Raw genomic sequence first — 23,777 nt, 5'->3', positions numbered from 1 at the left:
CCCACTTCCTACTTCTTAGCCCTTGGTGGGGGGGGGGCGGTTCTTCCCCTTGAGCCTGTAGAGACCAGGGAAACTGAACCAGGCTTTTCTTCTGGTCCCATTCTCCCAACTCTGCTTCCTCTGTCTGCTCTAGGACAAAGAGATTTACCGCTGGCCCATCAAGGAGTCCTTGAAGGCCATGATTGCCTGGGAGTGGACAGTAGAGAAGGCCAGGGAGGGTGAGGAGGAAAAGACAGAGAAGAAGAAAACAAGGAAGATATCCCAGACTGCCCAGGTGAGCCTGCTAGCAGGCAGTGAAGGTCTGAGCTAGGGGAGGGGCTGGGAAGGGTGGATCTGCTGCGGTGGGATCGGGAGGGGTGGAGCCAAACGGCCGAAGGGTCATGAAAAGGTGTGGCTGGATGGCTGGGGTTGCAATTCGGCCTGGCAGCGGGGAGGTAGAGTAAGAAGGGGCAGCCTGAGCAGAAATCTCCGCACCAAATGGACAGCCACGGGTCTGAGGAACTGAAGATCAGAGGGGGGTGTCTTAGCGACAGGGCCTAAAAGGACTGGCGCAGGGGAGGCTTCTGGAGGCAGGGTCAGAGCTGATTGGGCTTCCTACTAATCCATCAAAGATCTTCCCCCTCTTGACTTTTCAGACATATGACCCTCGAGAAGGCTACAACCCCCAGCCCCCAGACCTCAGCGGGGTTACGTTGTCCCGGGAGCTGCAGGTGAGGCCCCCAACTCTCTACTTGGAAAGGACAGGGGCCACCTGCATATGGTCCTTGACTTTCTGCGTCCCACTTCCAGGCCATGGCTGAACAACTGGCAGAAAATTACCACAACACATGGGGGCGAAAGAAGAAGCAAGAGCTGGAGGCCAAAGGTGAGGACACCCATTTCTCTGCACCTCTGGCCCCTTCTCCCTTCTCTCCGGTCCCCCACTCGTAAGTCCTGCGGTCACGGGGCCTGGGTTCGAGTCCGGGCTTCATGGTGTTACTCTGCTCCACCGCCCTACAGTCCAGCATCGGCAAGCGATGTTGGCATTGCTAGCACCTTTTTAGTTGTGCAGGTACGCAACCGCAAGAAACACAGTGAGAGTAACATGCCTTCCCCGACCCTTGACTTCTAACCTTTTGTTGTCCCCAGGGGGTGGGTCCCATCCCTTGCTGGTCCCCTACGACACGCTCACGGCTAAGGAGAAGGCACGGGACCGAGAGAAGGCCCAGGAGTTGCTGAAGTTTCTGCAGATGAATGGCTATGCAGTCACCAGGCACGTGAGCCGGGAACCTGGGCAGAGGCCACCACAGGCAGGCTGGAAGGAAGGAGATTGGGGGCGGGGCTTGGGAACGGAGGCGGGACCGTAAGGAAGCAAAGGGGTGGGGCTGAGAACAATAGGGCTACAAAGGAGGCCCTCCTACAGGGGCGGAGCCTGGCGAGTGTAGTCAGGCCCGTAAAGACACTAAAGAGAGTGGCCTCTGGGTGGAGACTTGGCTACAAGGGTGAGGCCAAGGAGATGAGAGTTTGGGGAAGCAAGACTCTGAAAACAACCTGAGATGAAAAGGCCATGGAGGAAAGACAGCATTCACAGGCTGACCACCAGGGTTTCTGTCTGAGCTGACCCCTCTCTGCCTCTCCATGCAGAGGCCTTAAGGACATGGAATTGGACACGTCTTCCATTGAGAAGCGATTTGCCTTTGGCTTCCTGCAGCAGCTGTTGCGCTGGATGGACATTTCCCAGGAGTTCATCGCCCATCTGGGTAGGAAGAATTCCCTCCCCACTTTCTACGTCATCCCTAGGGCACCAGGTCATCGACTTCTCCCCAAAAGTGCTTACTGAGCATCAGTTACGGTCCAGACTCTGCTTTGGATGTGATGGGGATGGATTGATTAGCAGGGAGAAGACAAAGACCTTTTTCATCTGCATCCCTGTTCTGGAGTCAGACAGAATCACACTTAACTAAACTGTGTGTTCCAGGTCGGCTCTACTGTCATGGAAGAGGATTTGGAGAACTGGGGTGGGGGGGGTAGTGTGGAACCAGGTGCCATTTAAATAACGTATTCAAGGAAGACATGGAGGACACTGGCATCTATGCCAAGTTACCAAGGGGTAAAGGGGAGCATTTGGATATCTGGAGGGGACAGTGCTAGGACATGGGGTGAGGTGCGGTGGGCTTGGCGGGTAGATGGGAGACAAGAGCTTGTCCTTCAGACAAAGGTAGAGCCACAGGACGGCTCTGAGGAGGGACCTCACCCAGGTGGTCAGAGGCCCTCTGGTTTGACTGTGGCCGGGGCAGGTATGAAAGAAAGCCGGGAGAGAACTTATCTGCCACCATTTCCTGACTCTGTCTCTGGTGTCCCTTCCTCTGCTTAAACCCACAACGACCCCTTCTTGCCCTTCCCACAGAGGCTGTGGTCAGCAGTGGACGAGTGGAGAAGTCTCCACATGAGCAGGAGATTAAATTCTTCGCCAAGGTGAGAGGTGGACTCAGAAACTGGAGGCACTGTGTTCTGGAAGAGTCTCTGTACTCCTCGCCCAGCCCACTCACCCCATTTCCTTTCCCGTCTAGATTCTGCTCCCTTTGATCAACCAGTACTTCACCAACCACTGCCTCTACTTCCTGTCCACACCGGCCAAAGTGCTGGGCAGTGGTGGCCATGCCTCCAACAAGGAGAAGGAAATGATCACCAGGTGAGCTGCCTGTTACCTCTGACCTTACCCAAACCTTTCATTCCTGACCTTGACTCATATGGGCTCTGGTGGGTGTTTCCGCGTTGGGATGCTCTAGAGTGACCAACTGTCCAGATTTTCCTGGGACTAAAGGGTCTCCCGCGACACAGACTGATCACTACGACAGCCTTGCCTCCGTCACCTCGACGGCCCAGTTATTGCTGTGACCTTTCTTTCCTTGCTTGCAGTGCTGAGAACTGAACTTTACATAGGCTAAGTAAGCAGTCTATCACTCAGCCACACCCCAGCCCCTCACTGGGGGATTCTAGGCAGGGGCTCTACCACTGAGCCACACCCCAGCCCCTCACTGGGGGATTCTAGGCAGGGGCTCTACCACTGAGCCATGCCCCAGCCCCTCACTGGGGGATTCACTCTCCAAATGAGCCACTCCTGCAGTCCTTGTCTGTGACTTCCAAGCTGGGTCTTATCTCTTTATCCTTCATTCTGCCTGCCGTGCCACCTTTGTTCTGTCCCCTCCCCATCCTTTGGCTCCTGTCTCCTCTGGTCATGTCACCACCATCTTTCATCTAGTTGGTCTCCTCACTCCCTCTTCCCCTGTCCTTCTGCTCCTTTCTCTTTCTTCAGCCTCTTCTGTAAGCTTGCTGCTCTTGTCCGCCACCGAGTCTCCCTCTTTGGTAAGTAGCCCTGTGTCTGAGCCTTTCGGCCAGGTCTCCCTCGCTTCCTCTGTCGCCAAGTCCACTTGGAAGAAAGAACTCCAGCTTCAGCCTCCTTCTTATGTTTATTGTTTTCTCTGAACCTGGACTGGGTCATCCTGGAGGTGGGGAAGTTAATCATGCAGGCCACTGTCCCACACAGGGACAGCCCTGAGAGGTCAGAGCTAGAAGGGAGGAAGGAAAGGAGGGTAGTCAGGGCCAGGGGTGGGAAGGACACCCGGGGGACTGTGGAGCCTAGGTGGGGTAGCTATGAACCTAGCCAAGAAGTGGAGTCAGAGAGGAGGGGGTTGTGATGAATGTGAGGACGTGCTGGCTTGGGGCCCCTCCTTCAGCCTGGCCCGTGTTCCATTCCCAGGGACGGATGCCCCAGCTGTGGTCAACTGTCTTCACATATTGGCACGTTCTTTGGACGCCAGGTATGGCTTGGGGGCGCTCATACACACTTGAATCATGCCCCCAAACCCAGTTCTCCTATACTCTCTGAAACCCAACCTAGGTGTCATGGTGAGACTTCGTCTCAGAAGAGGAAGAGGAATGGGAGGATGGGGAAGGAGGAAGGAGGAAAGGAGGGGGAAGGGAGGAGAGGGAGGCCTCTGCTTCTGCCTCTGCAGCTCTGCACACCCCTCCTAGAACGGTGATGAAGTCAGGCCCCGAGATTGTGAAGGCTGGACTCCGCTCCTTCTTCGAGAGCGCCTCCGAGGACATCGAAAAGATGGTGGAGAACCTGCGGCTAGGCAAGGTGTCCCAGGCGCGCACCCAGGTGAAGGGCGTGGGCCAGAACCTCACCTACACCACGGTGGCCCTGCTGCCCGTCCTCACCACCCTCTTCCAGCACATCGCCCAGCACCAGTTCGGAGACGATGTCATCCGTAAGGACTCCTGAGACTGAGGGCAAGGGCAGGGGTGGGGCGTCAGCTTGACTGACACTGCCTGGCATGAGCCGTGCGGTGGTCACTAGGTGTTAGAGCGTATGCTTTCTTCCATAGCCAAAGCACAGAGTCCATAAAGTGTGCAGAGCAGAAGGCATTCACAGAGATGTGAGTTCAAAAGCCACAGCGGTGGTGCACACCTGTAAACAATGTCAGCACTCAAGACACTGAAGCAGGGGGATGACTGCAAGTTTGAGGCCAGCCTGAGCTATATATAGGAAGTTCTAGGCCAGCTTGGGCTAAAGCAAAAAGAAAACAAGGGCTGAAGACATGTAACTCAATAGTGGATTACTGGGCTGTTACTGAGCGGTGAAGAGCTGGAAACAAGACTCAGTAATAGCTCTCCTAAACTGCACAATGAAAGGCTAAAAGCATGGCTCAGTGGTAGAGCCCCTGCCTAGAATCCCCCAGTGAGGGGCTGGGGTGTGGCTCAGCTGTAGAGCCCCTGCCTAAGATCCCCCAGTGAGGATTGTGACTCAGCTGTAGAGCACTTGCCTAGCATGCACAGAGGGCTGGGTTCCATCTCCAGCACCGCACATACACTTGCACCAGAGACCCAATGACCCTTAATCACTGTAACTCGAAGAAGCTAGAAGTTTCTTTCTCTTGAATGTAGCAGTCCCCAAAGTAGATCATAAAGTCCTAAGAGCAGAAGTTCAAGTTCCCTCCGTCTCATTGCTCTGCCTTCTCTAAAGCACTGTCTTTCCCTCATGGTGCACTATGCCTCACCATGGCGTCCTCCCAAGCAGAGGAAGAGGCAGCAGAGAGTTGCTGCAGCCCTGTGATGAATGGTATAGAAGCATCCCTTAGTCAGGGTTTCTCACTGTGACGGCCTAGCTAAAAGAACCAATTCAGATGGAGGACGGATCTATTGGACTCACACGCTCAGAAGTTTCAGTAATTGGTCACTTGGCTCCCTTCACTGGTGGCATCATAGTGGCAGGAACACGCAGCAAGCTGCTGACCTCATGGGAACCGGGGAGAGACATTGAGATAAAGGACAGGCATAGTCTCCATAGGCCTGTCTGCAAGGTTCTACTTCCTTCAATGCGGCCCCACCTTCCACCGTCTCTGTCCAGTTATGAATCCAATAGCATGACTTGGTAGTGAGATCAGAGCCCCTTATGGCCCAATCAGATCTCAGACTTCCATATCTGCACAGCACTGTCTTGATTCTGCAACATGTGAGCCTTTGAGGGAAACACTTTACATTCAAACCAGAGTAGGTGCTACTGCTTCTGGGTTGGGAGGTGTGTGTGAGGGTGAGGTCTGCAGGGATTGTTGGGCATTAGAGGCTGTAGGCTATAGTACAGCTATGCCTGAACTCAGGAATTATAGGGCACTAGAGGCTGTAGGCTATAGTACAGCTGTGTCTGAACTCAGGGATTGTAGGGCACTAGAGGCTGTAGGCTATAGTACAGCTATGCCTGAACTCAGGGATTATAGGGCACTAGAGGCTGTAGGCTATAGTACAGCTATGCCTGAACTCACTTTCTATTTGAAATTAGAATCTTTTCTAGTTTGGGGTGGGTTTTTAAAAAAAAAAAAACATTTATTTCTTTATTGTGTATATATGTGTGGTAGAATCATGCCAACATTAGTGGAGGACACAGAACAATAAATCTGAGGAAGTTGGTTACCTTCCTCCACCATGTAGGTTCTGGGATCAAACTCAGGTTGTCAGGCTTGGTAGAAGATACATTTGCTTTCTGAACCATCCTGCTGGCCCTCAGTTTTGTTTCTGTTATTGTTGTTTGTTTGTTTGTGGGGTTTTTTTTTTTGTGTGTGTGTGGTTGATGGTTTGGGTTTTATCATGGTTTTTCAAGACAGGGTTTCAGTGTGTAGCTCTGGCTGTCCTGGAACTTGCTCTGTAGACCAGGCTGGCTTCAAACTCACAGAGATCCTCCTGTCTCTGCTTCCCCAATCCTGGGATTAAAGGCCTGTATCACCATGTCCAGCCCAGGCCTTCATCCTTGATCCTCCTACCTCTACCTTCCCAGTGCTGAGATTACAGGCATGCACCATGGAACTCAGATGTCCTTAAGTTTTAAAAATTCATACTCCCCAAAGTTGGGGAGATGATCCAGTTGGGAGAGCTGTTTAAGCACGAGGACCTGGGTTTGGATCTCTTTATCCTCGTAGAAACCACGTGCAGTGGCATGTACCTGCAGTCTCAGTGCTGGGAGGACAGGCAAGGAAATCCCTGAGGCTCACTGGCCGGCTACACCAGCGGAATATGTGAGCTCCAGGGTCAGTGAGAGGCCTTTCCTCAGAAACCAAGGTGAGCTGGGCCTGTGATCTCAGTACTTGGGAGGCAGAGGCAGGTGGATCTCTGTGAGTTCAGGACCAGCCTTATCTATGTAGTGAGTTCTAGATCAGTCAGGGCTACATAGTGAGTTCCAATTCTTCCTTCCTTCCTTCCTTCCTTCCTTCCTTCCTTCCTTCCTTCCTTCCTTCCTTCCTTCCTTCCTTTCTTTTCCCCCAAGAAAGGGTTTCTCTGTGTAGCCCTCGCTGTCCTGGAACTCACTCTGTAGACCAGGCTGACCTTGAACCCACAGAGATCCACCTGCCTGTGCCTCCCAGGTGCTGGGATTAAAGGCGTGCGCCACCACTGCCAGCTTGTGTCCTCTTTTATTAATCCAGGGCTGGAGAGATGGCTCAGAGGTTAAGAACACTGGCTGCTCTTCCATGATGGCTCACGACAATCTGTAGTGAGATCTGGTGCCCTGTTCTGTCATGCAGGCATACATGCAGACAGAGCACTGTGTGCATAATAAATATCTAGATAGATAGATAGATAGATAGATAGATAGATAGATAGATAGATATTAATCCATTTGAGGACTGGGTGTAGTTTAGTAGCAGAGCACTTGCCTAGAGTGTGTGAGGTTCCAAGTTCTATCCCTAAGAGCACAAATTAAAAATAAATAAACTCATTTGATCTCAAACTATCCAATGTGGAAGGTACTCTATTGATCCCATTTCACAGATGGGGAACCTGAGGCTAAAAGAGACTTGGTCTTGACTGAATCACAAAGCATAAATGCCGGGGGGGGGGCTCTATGGCTTCATCTCTTACCCACCGGCCATGTGGTGACAGAGAAGGTGGTAGGTAGTGGGCTGCCATGGTGGGCACAGCCCAGACCCTCCCTCTCCCTCCCCTCTCCTCAGTGGATGACGTGCAAGTGTCTTGCTACCGAACGCTGTGCAGTATTTACTCTCTGGGCACCACCAGGAACCCCTACGTGGAAAAGTAAGGAAACTGGGGCATACTGTGGGGCTATGGGGGAAGGAAGGGGACCTGTGAAGTGGAGTTGGGATGCAAAGTTGGAGATGTTTAATCTTGGCCCTGCCACTGTACCAGGATAGCTGAAGTTCACGCCAGTACCCACAAGAGGGCGCGTAGTAGAAAGGCCAGACGTAAAAGCAGAGGCTGTGGGATCTGGGAGAGGGTGGAAATTAGACACTTGCTAAGTGTGCTTGAGCGGCTAGTCTCTGGTAAGAGATGATCTGGTAAGAGATGCAGAGAAACAGGGCGGCAGCATGCTGGGGACATTTCAGTTTGCATACAAGTCTTTGCAAGGCGCGCAGCGAAGGGTGCACGCAAGAGCTGCGCCCGAGAGGACCAGGAGGGGCGCTTCTGTGCAGGATGGGGCTCCGCTCAGGACAACGCGGAGGGACGCACGGAAGCTAACTGCAGCCCTTCTTCCAGGCTGCAGCCAGCCCTCGGGGAATGCCTGGCCCGCCTGGCCGCAGCCATGCCAGTGGCATTTCTGGAGCCTCAGCTGAATGAATACAACGCCTGCTCCGTTTACACCACCAAGTCTCCTCGAGAGCGGGCCAGTGAGTTGAGTGGGCTGGGGCAGCTTTCAGGGTCACAGAGCCGCTGGGAATTCTCCTGGGTAGAAGTGTTGCACGCCCTGGCCATGCTCTAGGGGACCATCCCAAGACCCTGCATTGGGAGAATTATGGGGTCAGAGTGAAGCTGGGAGCTGTGAGGTTCATTACGGAGTTGGTACTATGAAGCTTGGGGACGCGGGTACTTCCCAGCATCCTTGAGGCTTGAGTGAGAGGGTTTTTCATTCAGTGTCTGTGGAGTGCCACTTAGGGACAAGATTCAGAAGTGACTAGACAAGCTGCAGGCAAACATCCCGTCCTCACAGCCCCGGGGTTAGAGCCAGGTGTGGGTCTCAGAAAATTTCCTTTGGTCATGCTGTCTCCCCAAACCCAGCCAGCTGTGGTGGCGGGAGCTTCTGTCCCCAGCCCCTGGAAGGGAAAGTGCAGGAGGGTCAGACGTTCAAGGTCATCTTCACTCCTTAGTGAAAATTGGGCCAGCCTGTGCGTGAGACTCAGTTTCCCCACCCCACCCCCAACTATCTATTTCCAGCCCATGGAAGGTAACAGGGAAACTGAGTTCCAAGGGACAAAATGGAGTATAGAAACATGGAACTGGCTCAAGCTGGCTGCGACAGCACAAGCCCCTCCTCTCTGCAGGCTGAGTTTCAGGCCAGCCTGGGCTACTTCACTGTATCTTATCTCAGAAAGGGCGGGGGGGGGGGGTATCAGGGTTGGAAAGTGCTTTTAGGGTTTGAGGCCTACCTGAGACCACGTCTGGATAAAACAATTGGGATTCTTGCTTCAGAACTTCAGTGAGGAAGTTCCATGTCATTTTAACCAAGGTGGCACAAGCCCTTACTTGCAGCACTCAGGAAGCAGAGGCAGGTGGATCTCTGTGAGTTCAAGGCCAGCCTGGTCTATATAGTGAGACAAGTTCCACTTCAGGAGTGCATTTTTGGATTGGGACCAAATTTTGCACATGAGTGTGACTTTATGGGTGAATCAGATTTGGGACGTAAAGTATTTTGGGGGTCACTGGGTTTCAGTGGAAGGGTTGTGAAGCGAACCTGGGTTGGCAGGTGAGATGGAAGGACGGGGTGTTGGGGACTCTTCTAGATACAGGGTGATTCATTGGTGGCAGGTGGGCTGCAGAGCCGATTGTAGAGCAGTGACAGGTGGCATACCCTAACCTGTCCCTGCACCCCAGTCCTGGGGCTCCCCAACAGTGTGGAGGAGATGTGTCCCGACATCCCAGTGCTAGAACGGCTTATGGCAGAAATCGGGGGACTGGCCGAGTCGGGGGCGCGCTACACAGAGATGCCACACGTGATCGAGATTACACTGCCCATGCTGTGCAGCTACCTGCCCCGCTGGTGGGAGCGAGGACCCGAGGCGCCCCCACCAGCCCTGCCTGCAGGGGCTCCACCACCCTGCACAGCTGTCACCTCCGACCACCTCAATTCCCTACTGGGGAACATCCTTCGCATTATCGTCAACAACCTGGGCATCGACGAGGCCTCATGGATGAAGCGGCTGGCTGGTGCGTCTGCAGGGCTGTGTCCCCGGGGGGAGCAGTGTGTTGGCGCCCCTGGAATAGGGGGTTCTGGGAGGGGATGGGCTGGGAGTGAGGTTCAGGGGCTATGTTGGAGGCCAGAGGTCAGGAGTGAAAGACACCCACCCTCCCGCAGTGTTCGCCCAGCCCATTGTGAGTCGCGCCAGGCCTGAGCTCCTGCGCTCCCATTTCATCCCCACCATTGGGCGATTGCGCAAGCGTGCAGGGAAGGTGGTGGCTGAGGAGGAGCAGCTGCGCCTGGAGGCCAAGGCAGAAGCTGAGGAGGGCGAGCTCCTGGTGCGGGACGAGTTCTCCGTGCTCTGCCGGGACCTGTATGCCCTCTACCCTCTGCTCATCCGCTACGTGGACAACAACAGGTCAGCAAAGCCCTGGCCAGACTCAGGCTTCCTTAACCGCCGTGGGCTCTTCCAACCCCACTCAGCCCTGTCCAGCCCTTTCCCCTCCCTATCCCCTCTGAGCTGGGGAGATGGCTGAGTGGGTGAAGTGGTAGGTCCTGAGTTCGAACCCCAGAACCCATGTAAAGCGGACGCAGCAGCTCACATCTGCTATCCCTGTGCTCCTATGGTGAGATGGGAGGTGGAGATGGGACAGTGTCTGGAAACCTGTAGCCCACCTAGCCTGGAGCCCTGTGGAGACAACAAAGAGACTGTGTCTCAAACAAGGTAGCAAGGACAACACCATATGCACAGTGACAAGTGCCTACACACACACACACACACACACACACACACACACACTTTCAACCTTCCTGGGTTTGTCTCCTCTGCTCCCTTACCCCATGAGGGTTAGAGCATGCACTACCGGGAGACTTATTACACCCCACCTCCAGCACCGTGTCTACCTGTGTGTAGAACTAAGTGCCTAGCTTTTGTAGTGAAGCCCAATGGTCAGGCTTTCCTCCCCAGAGAGAAAAGAGGAGCCTAGATGGCATCTGGTTAGCCTAATAGTCCCCCCAAGAACATAGGTCTTTAAGAAAAAGATGCACGAGGCTGGAGAGATGGCTCAGCAGTTAAGAGCCCTGGCTGCTCTTCCAGAGGTCCTGAGTTCAATTCCCAGCAACCATATGGTTGGGATATGATATGATTTGATGCCCTCTTCTGGCACAAAGGCATAACGCAGATAGAACCTCATATACCTAAAATAAATAAATAAATTTTTTAAAAAAGAAAAAGATGCATGCTAACTAATATCTTCCTAAAACTAAAAGTACTAGCTACATAGCTTGAACTCCAAAATCCCTCTGGATTGAAAAAGACTGTAAGGTTGCCTTGGGCTCTATGATTGATTAGCTATGTCTGCCAGGGTGCGGAATGGGAAGTAGTGGTGTGCGTTCTGTGCAAGTGCCATTGCAGATCTGGACTGCCTTGGACTGCGATTCATCACTACCAAATCAGCATGCGGTCTTTGTCGTTGCTGCTGTCTTGTTTGTTTTTTTGAGATCGAGTCTCTTTGTGTAGTTAGAATTAGAACATTCTAGACTGGTAAACGCAGAGAAATGTCCTGCCTCAGCCTTCCAAGTTCAGCCATAAGTTTTGTGAGCAAAATTATGCTGATATCTGTTGAATCGTCCTGGACTAGAAACCGTCAGATTTAGACATAAAATTGTATTGAATAGAAACCTCCTCTTCTCCCAGCTTGGCTCTATTTGTTGTGGGGTTTTTCGTTGTTGTTGTTGTTTTTGTTTTCCTTCTTGTCTAAGCAGAAAGGGAGGCGGGCAGGCACTCACCCCAGAACACTCTGCTGGCACCATCTCCTTCGGATCACAGCAAAGGGCTTTACCGAACCATCTGACCCCGCTCTCCTCTCCCTCTGCCACGATTTCTATCTTTAGGCATAGAAGAGAATTGGACTATTGGGGTGAACTTCTGGTTAACGCAGGGAAGAGAAGGGTACTGAGCAGATCAGCTGTCACACAGCCCAGCCAGCGCTGCCGGCTGCACAGCACCAGTGCGCCATGCTTCTTCCTTTTGTTTTGCTTGCAGCGGGTTCTCTCCCAGATGTCCAGTCTGGCTTGGAACATGCCATTTACTCCGGGCTGGCCTCAGACTGACGGCTCAGCCTCCTGGAGCTGGGGGTACGGGTGTGCTGCCATGCCCGTCCCTACAAGGCCTCTTTATCCTTCCCTGATGCTGGACATAGAGCTTTTTCACCATACACACAACAATATAGGACTTGCTTTAAAAAAAAAAAAAAACAGCAGAAGACACTTTTATCCTCCTATCCACAGCATCAGTTATCTTCAGTTCATAGTGGTTAGAAAGTTAAATAGAAATTCTATATTTGGTACAGTGGTATGCCTCAAGTAGCTGAGGCAGGAGAATTGCTGTGAGTTCCAAGTCCTCCTGGGCTAAATTAAATTTTTTTAAAAAGGCTGGAATTTTAATTTTTCACTGAATTGACCAGAATCCCTTAAAACACCCCCCACACACACACACACACCACTGAACGTCTTTTGGTTCCCTTGAGGTCCTCTGAGTCTCACTGGGTGACCCTCTCCCCTGGGGACACCTGCACACCTTACCTGTTCCTTCCTGGACCCCAGGGCACATTGGCTGACAGAGCCCAATCCCAACGCAGAGGAGCTGTTCAGGATGGTGGGCGAAATCTTCATCTACTGGTCCAAGTCCCACGTGAGTCCCTATCCCTGTGTGAACCCCCACCCACACAAGTCTCTGCCCCCACCACTCTCCTTTTCCTGAGTCCCGAAGCGGGTGCCTCCTCCCTGTCTCTGGGCCTGAGCCCCACACTACTTCCCCCACCAGAACTTTAAGCGTGAGGAACAGAACTTTGTGGTCCAGAATGAGATCAACAACATGTCCTTTCTGACGGCTGACAATAAGAGCAAAATGGCCAAGGTGAGTGTTTAGCCAATCTGCGGATGTGGGGATGGGGCACCCCAGGACTACCTCTTTGGCCCCTCCCAAACCAGCAATCTCCTGTTACAGTCATTTCCCCTTTAGCTCTCAGGGCACACTTCTTCCCCATGTCCATCCCTCCTTAGGTCCCTTCCCTCCTCGCTTTTCCTATTACCCCCCATTTCCCCCATCTCTCCCATCTTCCCAATTTCTTTCCTCCCTCCTCTTCCTCTACCTCCCTATAGCTCCCCCTCCCCACTTCCTTCTCTTCCCCATCTTCTTACCCCACTCCCTCCTATTTCCTCACTTCCTCTCCCTCCTCTCCCCCACCCCATTACTTTCCATTTCTCTTATCTACCATTTTTTCCTTCTCTCCCCATCACTCCATACCCTCCCTTTCTTCTCTCTTTTCACAACTGCCCTCTTTGGGGGGGGTCTTAAAAAAATAGCACCCCGGGGGCTGGAGAGATGGCTCAGAGGTTAAGAGCATTGCCTGCTCTTCCAAAGGTCCTGAGTTCAATTCCCAGCAACCACATGGTGGCTCACTACCATCTGTAATGAGGTCTGGTGCCCTCTCTCTTCTGGCCAGCAGGCATAAACACAGACAGAACATTGTATACAAAATAAATAAATAAATATAAAAAATAAAAATAGCACCCCCCTAAGTCCAGGTCTGGAAATGCTCAACTAACGGCTGGGTGGGTGGGGCAGAGGAGCCAGGGTCTGGCTAACTTGGAGTTGGGTCTGGGGGGCTCTTTCTGGCTGGGGTAACCCTTCTTGTCTCTGTCTGCAACCTGTTGAAGCAGGCGGGAGACGTACAGGTCAGCGCCACATCTGGAACCTTCTGCATGGCTTTTGGCTAATACCTTTCCCCACCCAGAGCCCCACCCTCTCAACCCCCCCCCACCGTCCCTGTCCCCACCCTTCATTTTTAGCTCCTGGAACCTTCTGCATGGCTTTTGGCTAATACCTTTCCCTACCCAGAGCCCCACCCTCTCACCCCCCCCCACCGTCCCTGTCCCCACCCTTTGTCCTTAGCTCCTGGCCCCCATCCTCCATCTTTGTCTTCTTCCTCCCCACCACCCACTCCTTCCCCCACTCTCGGCTTTGACAAGTTTTGATGAGTTGTTGAATTATTTCTTTTCTGGTTTTTGGTGGATTTTCTTTTCTTTTTTTCTTTTTTGGTTTTATTACCAAAAAAAAAAAAAATCAACATGCATTGTGGGCTGAGTTCTGGGGGGTGGAGTGTGGCCCATGCATGGTTGGGGCAGCCCTGGCTGTGCACAGGTGTATGTGTGGGGCTCTGGAGTCCAGCGGACGTGTGTAGAGCCCTCTGATGCAGTGAGCTGCGTGACTCTTGCCAAATGTCTCCTTTTTGAGCCTCTGACGGCACCCAGTCCATGGGCCCAGGCCCGGGGCCTCTTTAAAGACTCAGAAGTGCTGCATGTGAGGACTTGGGCAGTGTCTGGCACTTGAACCATGCTCGGCATCGCCATGGACGGGGCTCTGGCCGCAGTTTGCCCCGGGGATTTCTTGTCGGCATGACGGGAGTGGTCTTGGCCAGGGAGGGGTCTGCACCTAAGAGGCCAGGACATGACTGTGGGACCCTGTGTTCTGTGTTTTGGCCTCCAGATCTTTCTAGATCTCTCTTGCATCGTCTTTCCCCCTGTGTCCTCGTCTCCCTCAGTCTTTCGGTGTCTCCCCCTTTCTTCCAGTTTATCTTGTCTCTTGGTGCCCTTTGTGGGCCCACATCTTTGTTTTGTTCTTGGAAACATGGTTTGGGGTGTGAAGAGTAGACTGGATCTTGGAAGACAGCACAGGACTCAGGAATTTTCTGAGAGAGGCTCACTAAATCTTGGAAATTTGCAGGGACGTAGAAGGGTTCTAGTGAGATGTTGGGGTGCAGGCTCTGGATGGGGTGGGGAGGTTATGGTCAGGGCTGTGGCCCAAGGTGAGTAAGATCGGGGTGGAAAGAGTGGTCATAGACATGTACTCTGATGTTAGGGAGGGTGGCTTGCCAGACAGGTTAGGAGCTGGACTGTGTAAAATGGCTGTAGGTTGGGGCTGGGGCAGTGGGGTGGGGACTTGAACAAGCACTGAGCCCTGTGTCCCCACAGTCAGGTGGCTCGGACCAGGAACGCACCAAGAAGAAGCGCCGGGGGGACCGGTACTCAGTGCAGACATCTCTGATTGTGGCCACGCTCAAGAAGATGCTGCCAATCGGACTAAACATGTGTGCTCCCACCGACCAGGACCTCATTGTGCTGGCCAAGGCCCGCTATGCCCTGGTGCTTGTCCACCCCACCCTGCCCCTAGGACCCCAGTGAATGCTAGAATCTAAGGGAGGCTCTCAGAATCCTACCATAGGATCCCCCAAAGCCCTGTAGGACCCCGAATGCTTACCAAACCCTCTTCGATTCTCTGAGCCTTGTCCCAGGATGCTGAGAACTGCACCCCAGAAACCTAAGGATTTGGACACATTTTAACCCTCAAATGCAACCAGAGAACCTTAGGACTCCCCCAACAGCCTCTCCCCAACAGCTGTGTTATAACCACTGAGACCCTGATGATCCCCCAATACACCTGGAGTCTCTGAACTCTTCACAAGATCCCCCTCACCCTCCAAGTGTCCTGAGACTCACTGAACGCCTTATAACTGAATGCCTCATATACCCTCATGGCTGAAGGTCTGGGTCCCTCAGGAACCCGCTGGCTCACCTCCTTTTGTCTTCAGACACCCAGTGAACCTTTGTGGTTCAAAGAACTGCCTCCCAGAATCCTAATGTCCCCTTCCCCACAACCACCACTCCCAACCTCTGAGGTCCCGAAAGGTCCTAAGGATCAACTAATCCAGGCCCTAGAACTTCTTAATCCAGCTGGGACCCCCAAAACCTCCAAAGGACCTACTTCTCCCATACATAGAATAGCAAGATGGTACCTCTTTTCAACCTCAGTACCCCTAAGAAGCCCTCCAAGATTTTACCCCAAGACTTAAGCACTGGACAGTTTTCTACCCCGCTAAAACCAGGAGGGTACTTGATCTGTTATATTGCAACGATCCCTTTCCTGGGACCCCAGAGGCCACTCCTCAACCTTACCCTCCTATGACATGTGCCCTTAGGATACTGTAGAGTCTTCCAGAGCCCCCATGACCCTCACTTTGAGCCTTGAGGTCCCTCTTGACCCATCTAACTTTCCTTTTGGCCCTGTGTAGCCAGACATTTAATCGACCTTCCCAACTTCCTATACCCTTTGCTGATCTTGCCAGTTACCCTCAAAGCCCCCCATTACCTCCCCTGATCCTCCAAACTCCCCATCCTACTCAGCTCCAGAGAAGTCCCTCTTTGGGCTGCTTGAGTTTTGACGGTGTCCCCTGTGATCCCCCCCCCCAAGGTTCACTAATCCCTCTGTCCCTCCAAGGTGAGCCTGTGACTCTCCCTAGACGCCTGCCCGCCCACAGCCCACAGTTGTGTTCTTCTCGTTTCCCCAGGTCGTACCCATCAAGCCCTGGGTGTTAGGTGTAGGAGGGGGAGGGCTGTGGTCATGTGGGAGGGGGAGGACTCCAGAGTGACCCAGTGTGCCTTGTCTTCCCAGAAAGACACAGACGAGGAGGTGCGTGAATTCCTTCAAAACAACCTCAACCTTCAGGGAAAGGTAAGTGCTTTGTGTGTGTGTGTGTGTGTGTGTGTGTGTGTGTGTGTGTGTGTGTGTGTGTTTCTGTGTGTGTGTGAAGCACCAGGCATGGAATGGGTGACCTTTTTTAAAAATTTATTTTTAAATTAAATTTATGTATTTAGTGTGTGTGTTGGCAAGCTTGTGGAAGTCAGAGAGCAACTTGCAGGAATTAATTCTCTCCTTCTACAGCGTGGGTCCCAGGCATTGAACTCAGATCTTCAGGCTTGGCAGCAAGGGCTCTGACCCATTAATCCCCTTGCCAGTTCTGAAGAAGGGACCTTGGTTCTCATGCAGCCACCTAAGCTTGGTAGTAGGAAGGGGCCAGGTTGGTGCCTTCACACAGGCGTCCTTATTCCCCTTAGGTCGAAGGCTCCCCATCTCTTCGCTGGCAGATGGCACTGTACCGCGGTGTCCCAGGTCGCGAGGAAGATGCCGATGACCCCGAGAAAATTGTGCGCCGAGTCCAGGAGGTGTCTGCTGTGCTCTACCACCTGGACCAGGTGGGTGCCTCTTGTGGCTGTGGGCAGAGCCTGGTCTTGAGTCTGTGGGCTGGACCTGCTAGTGATGGGTGGGACTAGGGATGGAGCCTTGTGTGTAAGGAGCGGTGTGTGAATCTGCGGAAAGAGCATATTGCATCTAGGGTCAAGTGTGCCAAAGCACTGGGGCTAGAGTGAGAGGTCTCCCCAAGATGCCTTGGGTCTGTTGGCGGAAGAGCCCGCGTGTTCCTTTGACCCTGTTCCGCTCTGCATGTAGACTTATACACGCATGGGCAGCTCCACTCAGAGTTGGGTGGGACTCGGGCCAGTACCAGGATCTGAGGACATGACATAACGTTCCACTATCCAGACGGAGCATCCTTACAAGTCCAAGAAGGCGGTGTGGCATAAACTTTTGTCCAAGCAGCGCCGGAGGGCAGTGGTTGCCTGTTTCCGGATGACGCCCCTTTACAACCTGCCCACGTAAGGCCTCCGGGGAGGAGTTGAGCGCCAGGAACTTGCAGGAAGGAAAGCGAATTGGGAGTGGGGAGGATGGAGGGGTAATAGGGTCAAGTCTTAGGACTGAGGGCGGCAGCTGCGAGGGTACTCGGGAGACACAGTGGCCTAGAGACCTTTGCCCTTGCAGGCACCGAGCTTGTAACATGTTCCTGGAGAGCTACAAGGCCTCCTGGATCCTGACCGAAGACCACAGTTTCGAGGACCGCATGATAGATGATCTATCAGTGAGCCGGGGACTGCCTGGGGATGTGGAGCAGGGCTGGGTGGGGCTAGGGGATCCTCCACACAGAAATGGGACCCCTGGGGGCCGGAGAGATGGGTCAGAAGTTAAAAGCACTGGCTGTTCTTCCAGAGGACCCAGGTTCAATTCCCAGCACACACACATGGCAGTCCGCACCTGTCTGTAACTCCAGTTCCAGGGGAATCTGACACCCTCAGACAGACATACATGCAGGCAAAACGCCAATGCACATAAAATAAAAGAAAAATTAAAAAGAAAAGAAATGGGGATCTCTTAGGCTTGATTTGGGAAAAGAGAAAATTTTAGTCCAGCAAGGCTATGAGGGGAGACTAAAGGGGACCCCAAAAGTTCCATCCTCCAGCCCTCACCCCATCCCTCCAGAAAGCTGGAGAGCAGGAGGAAGAGGAGGAAGAGGTGGAAGAGAAGAAGCCAGACCCCCTCCACCAGTTGGTTCTGCATTTCAGCCGCACTGCTCTGACCGAAAAGAGGTGAGAGTTCTTCCCTGTCCCCAAAACATCCCAAAGATCCCTAGAGAGAGAGAAAAAGAAAAAAGAAAAAGAAAATATAGCTGACCTTCATTTTAAAAAATTATATAGATTTATTCATTGTGTGTGCATATATGTACAAAGTGTTCATGTGTCCTCTCCTTCAGCCATGTGTGGGTCCAGGTAATGAAACTTAACCGTCCTTGGCAGCTCCTTTGCCCTCTGAACCGTCTTCCTAGCCCCTGATCATCAACCTTTTAGCATCACATTGTATACAGTACAGCTACTGTATACTGTTGCAAGGGTGTCACATTGTATACAGTAAACAGCTACTGTATACTGTCGCATAGGCATCCCATTTTATACAGTAAACAGCTACTGTATACTGTAGCAGGGCTGAACACTTCACAAGAGCATCTTGTCTGAGGGCTCACAGAAGATACTACCTAGGTTTGTTAGAAGAAAATGTCTTGCCAGGCAGTGGTGCTGCACACCTTTAATCCCAGCACTTGGGAGGCAGAGGCAGGTGGGTCTCTGTGATTTAGAGAGCCTGGTCTGCAGAGAGAGAATTCCAGGACAGCCAAGGATACACAGAGAAAACCCTGTTTCAAAAATCCACACATAAGCCAGGCAGTGGTGGCACACACCTTTAATCCCAGCACTCGGAAGGCAGAGGCAGGCAGATCTCTGTGAGTTCAAAGACAGCCTGGTCTACAAGAGCTAGCTCCAGGACAGGCTCCAAAGCTACAGAGAAACCCTGTCTCGGAAAAAAGAAATCCACACATAGACCAAATTAAAAATGAATAATAGATCACCGTCTATGAAGTGCTCGTTACAGCTGACTCAGTACTGGTCATTGAACTTGCACACTGGCTCACCTTCTTTGGTTTGTTTGGTTTGGTTTTGGTTTTGATTTTTCTAGACAGGGTTTCTCTGTGTGGCCCTACTTGTCCTGGAACTCACTCTGTAGACCAGGCTGGCCTCGAACTCAGAGATCCACCTGCCTCTGCCCCATGAGTGCTGGGATTAAAGGCGTGCGCCACCACTGCCCAGCTTGGTTTTGTTCTTTTTTGAGACAGTCTCTCTGTGAATCTCAGGATGATCTTGCTTCAGCCTCCTGAGTACTAGGATTGCAAGCTTGGGATACATCTGAATATTGTTTCAAAAAATATATTTTGTTTCTAGTTTTGGTGGATTTCAGTCCATCATGGCTGGGAAGGCATGGCAGTGGGAGTGTGCAGCCGAGACTGTTCACATCGTTACCACGTGCCAGACAGGAGGAAAGGCGAGCCTTCCCTTTCCACACCCCTAACAAGACATTTAACCTTTTTTCTCCTTGGTAATCCTATGTACATAGTTCATGGGTCAAGATTTTGACATCCACCTATCATAGCCGGAAGGGACACGGGGAAGCCGAATGCCTTGTTTCCCATCTGTGGGAAACTCGTGGCTCTAGAGTTAGTCTGTGTAAGCCAAATCCCAGTGCAAGCCATGCAACCTTATCCAATCAAGATCTTTTGTGACTCAGTTTCCATATCTGTAAAATGGGGCTGGTAATATACCTACCTACCCGATAGAACCACAGCAAAGACACGGAGAACACCTGCCAGCCTTCTAAAATAACAGCTATGAAATGGGCAGCTTCAAGCTGGGCACGGCACTACCTATGTGTAATTCCAGCCCTTGGAAAGATGAGATGAAAGCGTTGAAGACCAGGGAGTGTAGCTCAGCTGGGAGATTTGTCCCCAGCACCACAGCAGCCAGGCATGGGCGTGCACACCTGGGATCCCAGCAGATGCCATGGTGAGAAGCTCAGGTCATTTTAACTACAACTACATCTTGAGTTTAAGCCCAACCTGGGCTACACGAGACCTTACCTCAAGAAAAGGAAAGGAGGAGGCAGAGGCAGGCAGAGCTCTGTGAGTTCAAGGCCAGCCTGGACTACAGGACAGCTAAGAAACCCTGTCTCGGAAAACAAAACAAGGAAGGAAGGAAGGAAGGAAGGAAGGAAGGAAGGAAGGAAGGAAGGAAGGAAGGAAGGAAGGAAGGAAGGAAAAGAAGAAAGTGGGGAGGTGTCACCACTTGGTCTCCCTCCTTCCTCAGCAAACTGGACGAGGATTACCTGTACATGGCGTATGCTGACATCATGGCAAAGGTGAGTCCTGCCTCTGCTCTGCAGTGTGGCCTTCTCCCCAGCTGCAGTGCCCCGCCCACTGAAGGGACAAGTGGGGGACAGGACACTCACTTGGCCCACTCTCACCACCAACCAATGCTGCTCCCCAGAGTTGCCACCTGGAGGAGGGCGGGGAAAATGGCGAAGAGGAGGGACCGGAAGTGTCCTTCGAGGTAGGTGGGGTGCGGGGTCCCGGAGGAAGGGTGGGGAATCCTTGACTCCCATTCTTTCAGCATGTGAGCAGAGAGCTATCCCTGGGTACCTGGTAGCCACAGAGGTAGCCCTCAAGGGTGAAGGACACAGGAAGCAAAGATGAATAATACAAGCTATTCACTGTGGTGTAGGGAGGCATGGGTAGAGGGTGGGGCCAACTCAGGGCATGGGTGGGTACAGCAGCCCAGACACAGTGTCTGGCCCAGCCTGGTGGGAGAGTATCTCGATAGAAGTATCTCAGAGAAGACATCGGCTAAGCAGGGTAAGAGTACAATACAGGAGCCAGCTGCGGTGTCGGACACCTGTAATCCAGCATTCAGGAGGATGAGTCAGGATAATCATGAGTTTGAAGCCTGCCTAGGGGGCACCATGACCTTTGAGAAAGATATTTAGGGCTGGAGAGATGGCTCAGTGGGTAAGAGCGCTTGCTGCTGCTCTTCAAGAGGGCCTTGAGTTCAGTTCCTAAAACACAGTTTACAAACTACTGTAATCCCAGTTCCGGGGATCTTATGCCCTCTTCTGGTCTCTGTGGGTACTGCATAATTACATATATATATAGATCCTCAGGTGTGTGTGCATGCCCATGCGCGCGTGCACACACACACACACACACACACACACACACACAACCACAGGAAATAAATATCTTTTTAAAAATATATTTGAGGGCCGGGTGATGGTGGCGCACGCCTTTAATCCCAGCACTTGGGAGGCAGAGGCAGGTAGATCTCTGTGAGTTCGAGACCAGCCTGGTCTACAGAGTTAGTTCCAGGACAGGCTCCAAAGCCACAGAGAAACCCTGTCTCGAAAAACCAATATATATATATATATATATTTGAAAACTGAAATACATAAGCTAGCCATAGTGATTCATGGTTGTAATATCAGCACTTGAAAAACCAAGGCAGGAGGATGGCCAGAAGTTCCAGGCCAGTACTGTAAGACCTTTATCAGAACCAAATCTGTAGTTGGATCTGAAGCGAGATGTAGCAGGGGGTAATGGAGAGGCTGTCATGACCGCTAAGTGGTGTTTGATTTCTGAGGCAGCTTTGGGACACGGATGCTCTAATGATGAGCCATGGGCTCTGACAACACTTCCACAGCAGAGGGAATGCCAGGCTTGCCTTAGAGAGCGATGCACAGTAGCGTGGGGCTTTTCCACGTGCATGTTCACAGATGGCTCAGGCTCCAGGCACTGACCTGCCTGAGGTCCCTAGACCAAGCAGGGTGTTAGACCCTGGGGGATGGAGGGATCTCACTATCGGAGAGTGGTAGATGTGACTAGGGAGACAGACAGGGAGAAGGGTGAGGCCCTGGGGACCCCGGATAGGCTGCTGACCACTGACACCTGCTCCCCCAACACCCCAGGAGAAGGAGATGGAGAAGCAGAGGCTTCTGTACCAGCAGTCACGGCTGCACAACCGAGGTGCTGCTGAGATGGTGTTGCAGATGATCAGTGCCTGCAAAGGTGCCGCCTGCCCCCCATCCCAGGCGCTCCCCTTCTCCCCTATGAGCACACGTCCACCTCATCGCCCTCAGTGCACCCATCCCTGCTTACCCTGCCGGCTCCCTGCGTGCCTCCGACCTGCATACACACTCAGGCTCTTGCAAATTCCTTTTGCATGCCTGCCTTTCAATCTCCCTTCTGCCCTTTGGTGACCCCCCCCATCTGTGCTCACACTCCGTCTCCTCCCTTCACATCCCTGTGATGGCTGCTTTTTATTCTGCCTCATCTCCACTACCTCCAGGAGAGACAGGCGCCATGGTGTCTTCCACCCTGAAGCTGGGCATCTCCATCCTCAATGGGGGGAATGCCGAAGTGCAGCAGGTAACTAGAGTGGGTGAGCAGGTGCGGGTGGGTGTTCCCAAGTGGCTCCCAGGTTTCTCGCACCCCCATCTCCTTCTTGCTTCCTCTGCAGAAAATGCTGGATTATCTGAAGGACAAGAAGGAAGTGGGCTTCTTCCAGAGTATCCAGGCGCTGATGCAGACCTGCAGGTGGGACGGACCCTGCCTATCTTCCAGCTCTGCTTTCCTGGGTGGCTGTGTCCTCCTGCCCTGGGCTATTCCTGTTCTACTTATAGTGTCCCGGGCCAGGGAAAGCAACCTGCACAGAGGAGTGTGAATTCTAGAGTTGACTAGAAGAGTTAGCGGAAGGCCGAATGTCACAAGTTGTAAGGATGAGTTACAGGTTGGCGCTATACCTTGGTGGCAGAGTGACTGCCTAGGCAGTGTAAAGCCTGGCAGTCTCTCCAGCATGGAAGGAAGGATAGAAGGTGTGATGTGTGCCCGGGACCCCAGCACTCAGAAAGCAGGGGCAGGAGGATTATAGAGAGTGTAAGGATAGCCCGAGCTATCTCAAAAACGGGAAGGGGAGGAGAGTAGTAATATCGGCTCACAAGCAGAACCGGGAGGTTGTTGGCAACTCAAAGGAGGGCGCAGCAGGGCGCTCGGGCACTCTTGGATAACTAGATTGTACGGCTTTTGTCATCTGTCTTTCCTCCCTTCGTGGCCTCAGCTGATGTTTTCCTACCCCTCTGTAGGTTTTGTTAGCTGGTGTTTTTCCATTTCTTCATGATTTCAGCTTGCGTACTGGACCTGCCTCTCTTCACAGGGCCAGGGTGGAGGAAGCTTAGGGTAGAGGGTGGGGCTGGGGGCACAGACGGGGTTCAGGCAGAGGGTGAGAAGATTGTTCAGGAGGTAGACAGAGTGAGGGGTAGGATGGAGGATCTGTGGAAGGCGAGGGGTGGGGCCGGGACATAGCTTCCATCTGTTCTTGGGTTCTGCTTGCCCTCTAGTCCGTTCCTTCTGGTCCTGCATGGCTCTTCAGCCACAGTGGGGACTGTCAGGCCATTGACAAGACAGACGACAGACATCAGACCCTCATCACCTCAATCACTCTTTCCCCAGTGTCCTGGACCTCAATGCCTTCGAGAGGCAGAACAAGGCAGAGGGGCTGGGCATGGTGAACGAGGATGGAACTGGTGAGACCTTCTTCTGGGTCCTCCTCTCCCTGGAACATCACCTTCCTCAGGATCCCCTCTCCATCCACTGCCTCTGCCCAGCCCACAGCCTTGGTCCTCCAAGACATCCCCCTTCCCAAGAGTTCCCCCGGGTTCCCCCAGAGTTGTGATCCCCAGTCCTGAGGACCCTCCTCCATCCCTCCAGGGTCTCCCTTCCCATGGGATTCACCCTGGGTGTCATTCTGTCTGGTGTTACCTCTCCCATCACCTCGTGGACCTGCCCTCCACGTGCCCCAAGTCTCACTCTGGTTGCTGTTCATTAATGCCCCTAATCCGTTTAATCAAGTCTTCTCTTTGCTGTGTTTTGACGTGTCTAACTTTCCACCCTGACCTCTGCCTCCTGCCTCTCTTGGGTTCTCTCTCTCTCTGTCTTTCTCTGTCTCTCTCTCTCTCTCT

The 23,777-nt window shown here is 52.7% G+C and overlaps 1 protein-coding gene across 2 annotated transcripts in view; it reads left to right on the top strand.

The window, feature by feature from the left end:
• Ryr1 (ryanodine receptor 1) overlaps window positions 1-23,777 on the top strand; it is a 122,285-nt gene that overhangs the window by 60,740 nt on the left and 37,768 nt on the right. Inside the window, exons 54-82 of one of the 2 annotated variants that reach the window (XM_050119298.1) lie at window positions 134-274; window positions 636-710; window positions 790-865; window positions 1,129-1,252; window positions 1,624-1,739; window positions 2,387-2,454; window positions 2,550-2,671; window positions 3,296-3,345; window positions 3,740-3,800; window positions 4,015-4,253; window positions 7,485-7,566; window positions 8,026-8,156; window positions 9,358-9,690; window positions 9,839-10,079; window positions 12,266-12,353; window positions 12,486-12,578; window positions 13,385-13,399; window positions 14,696-14,866; window positions 16,173-16,232; window positions 16,616-16,753; window positions 17,100-17,212; window positions 17,376-17,472; window positions 17,871-17,977; window positions 20,078-20,129; window positions 20,258-20,320; window positions 21,729-21,828; window positions 22,109-22,188; window positions 22,280-22,356; window positions 23,269-23,342. In XM_050119298.1, coding sequence (XP_049975255.1) covers window positions 134-274; window positions 636-710; window positions 790-865; window positions 1,129-1,252; window positions 1,624-1,739; window positions 2,387-2,454; window positions 2,550-2,671; window positions 3,296-3,345; window positions 3,740-3,800; window positions 4,015-4,253; window positions 7,485-7,566; window positions 8,026-8,156; window positions 9,358-9,690; window positions 9,839-10,079; window positions 12,266-12,353; window positions 12,486-12,578; window positions 13,385-13,399; window positions 14,696-14,866; window positions 16,173-16,232; window positions 16,616-16,753; window positions 17,100-17,212; window positions 17,376-17,472; window positions 17,871-17,977; window positions 20,078-20,129; window positions 20,258-20,320; window positions 21,729-21,828; window positions 22,109-22,188; window positions 22,280-22,356; window positions 23,269-23,342 — 3,187 coding nt within the window. The remainder of the gene's footprint in view (window positions 1-133; window positions 275-635; window positions 711-789; window positions 866-1,128; window positions 1,253-1,623; window positions 1,740-2,386; window positions 2,455-2,549; window positions 2,672-3,295; window positions 3,346-3,739; window positions 3,801-4,014; window positions 4,254-7,484; window positions 7,567-8,025; window positions 8,157-9,357; window positions 9,691-9,838; window positions 10,080-12,265; window positions 12,354-12,485; window positions 12,579-13,384; window positions 13,400-14,695; window positions 14,867-16,172; window positions 16,233-16,615; window positions 16,754-17,099; window positions 17,213-17,375; window positions 17,473-17,870; window positions 17,978-20,077; window positions 20,130-20,257; window positions 20,321-21,728; window positions 21,829-22,108; window positions 22,189-22,279; window positions 22,357-23,268; window positions 23,343-23,777) is intronic. The other variant, XM_050119297.1, reaches the window with a different exon arrangement.

Source organism: Alexandromys fortis, unplaced genomic scaffold (assembly GCF_014885135.2).
Source record: "Alexandromys fortis isolate MF-2015 unplaced genomic scaffold, M_Fortis_MF-2015_v1.1 scaffold_140, whole genome shotgun sequence".
Lineage (NCBI taxonomy): Eukaryota > Metazoa > Chordata > Mammalia > Rodentia > Cricetidae > Alexandromys > Alexandromys fortis.
This window is presented reverse-complemented; position numbering and strand designations above follow the sequence as displayed.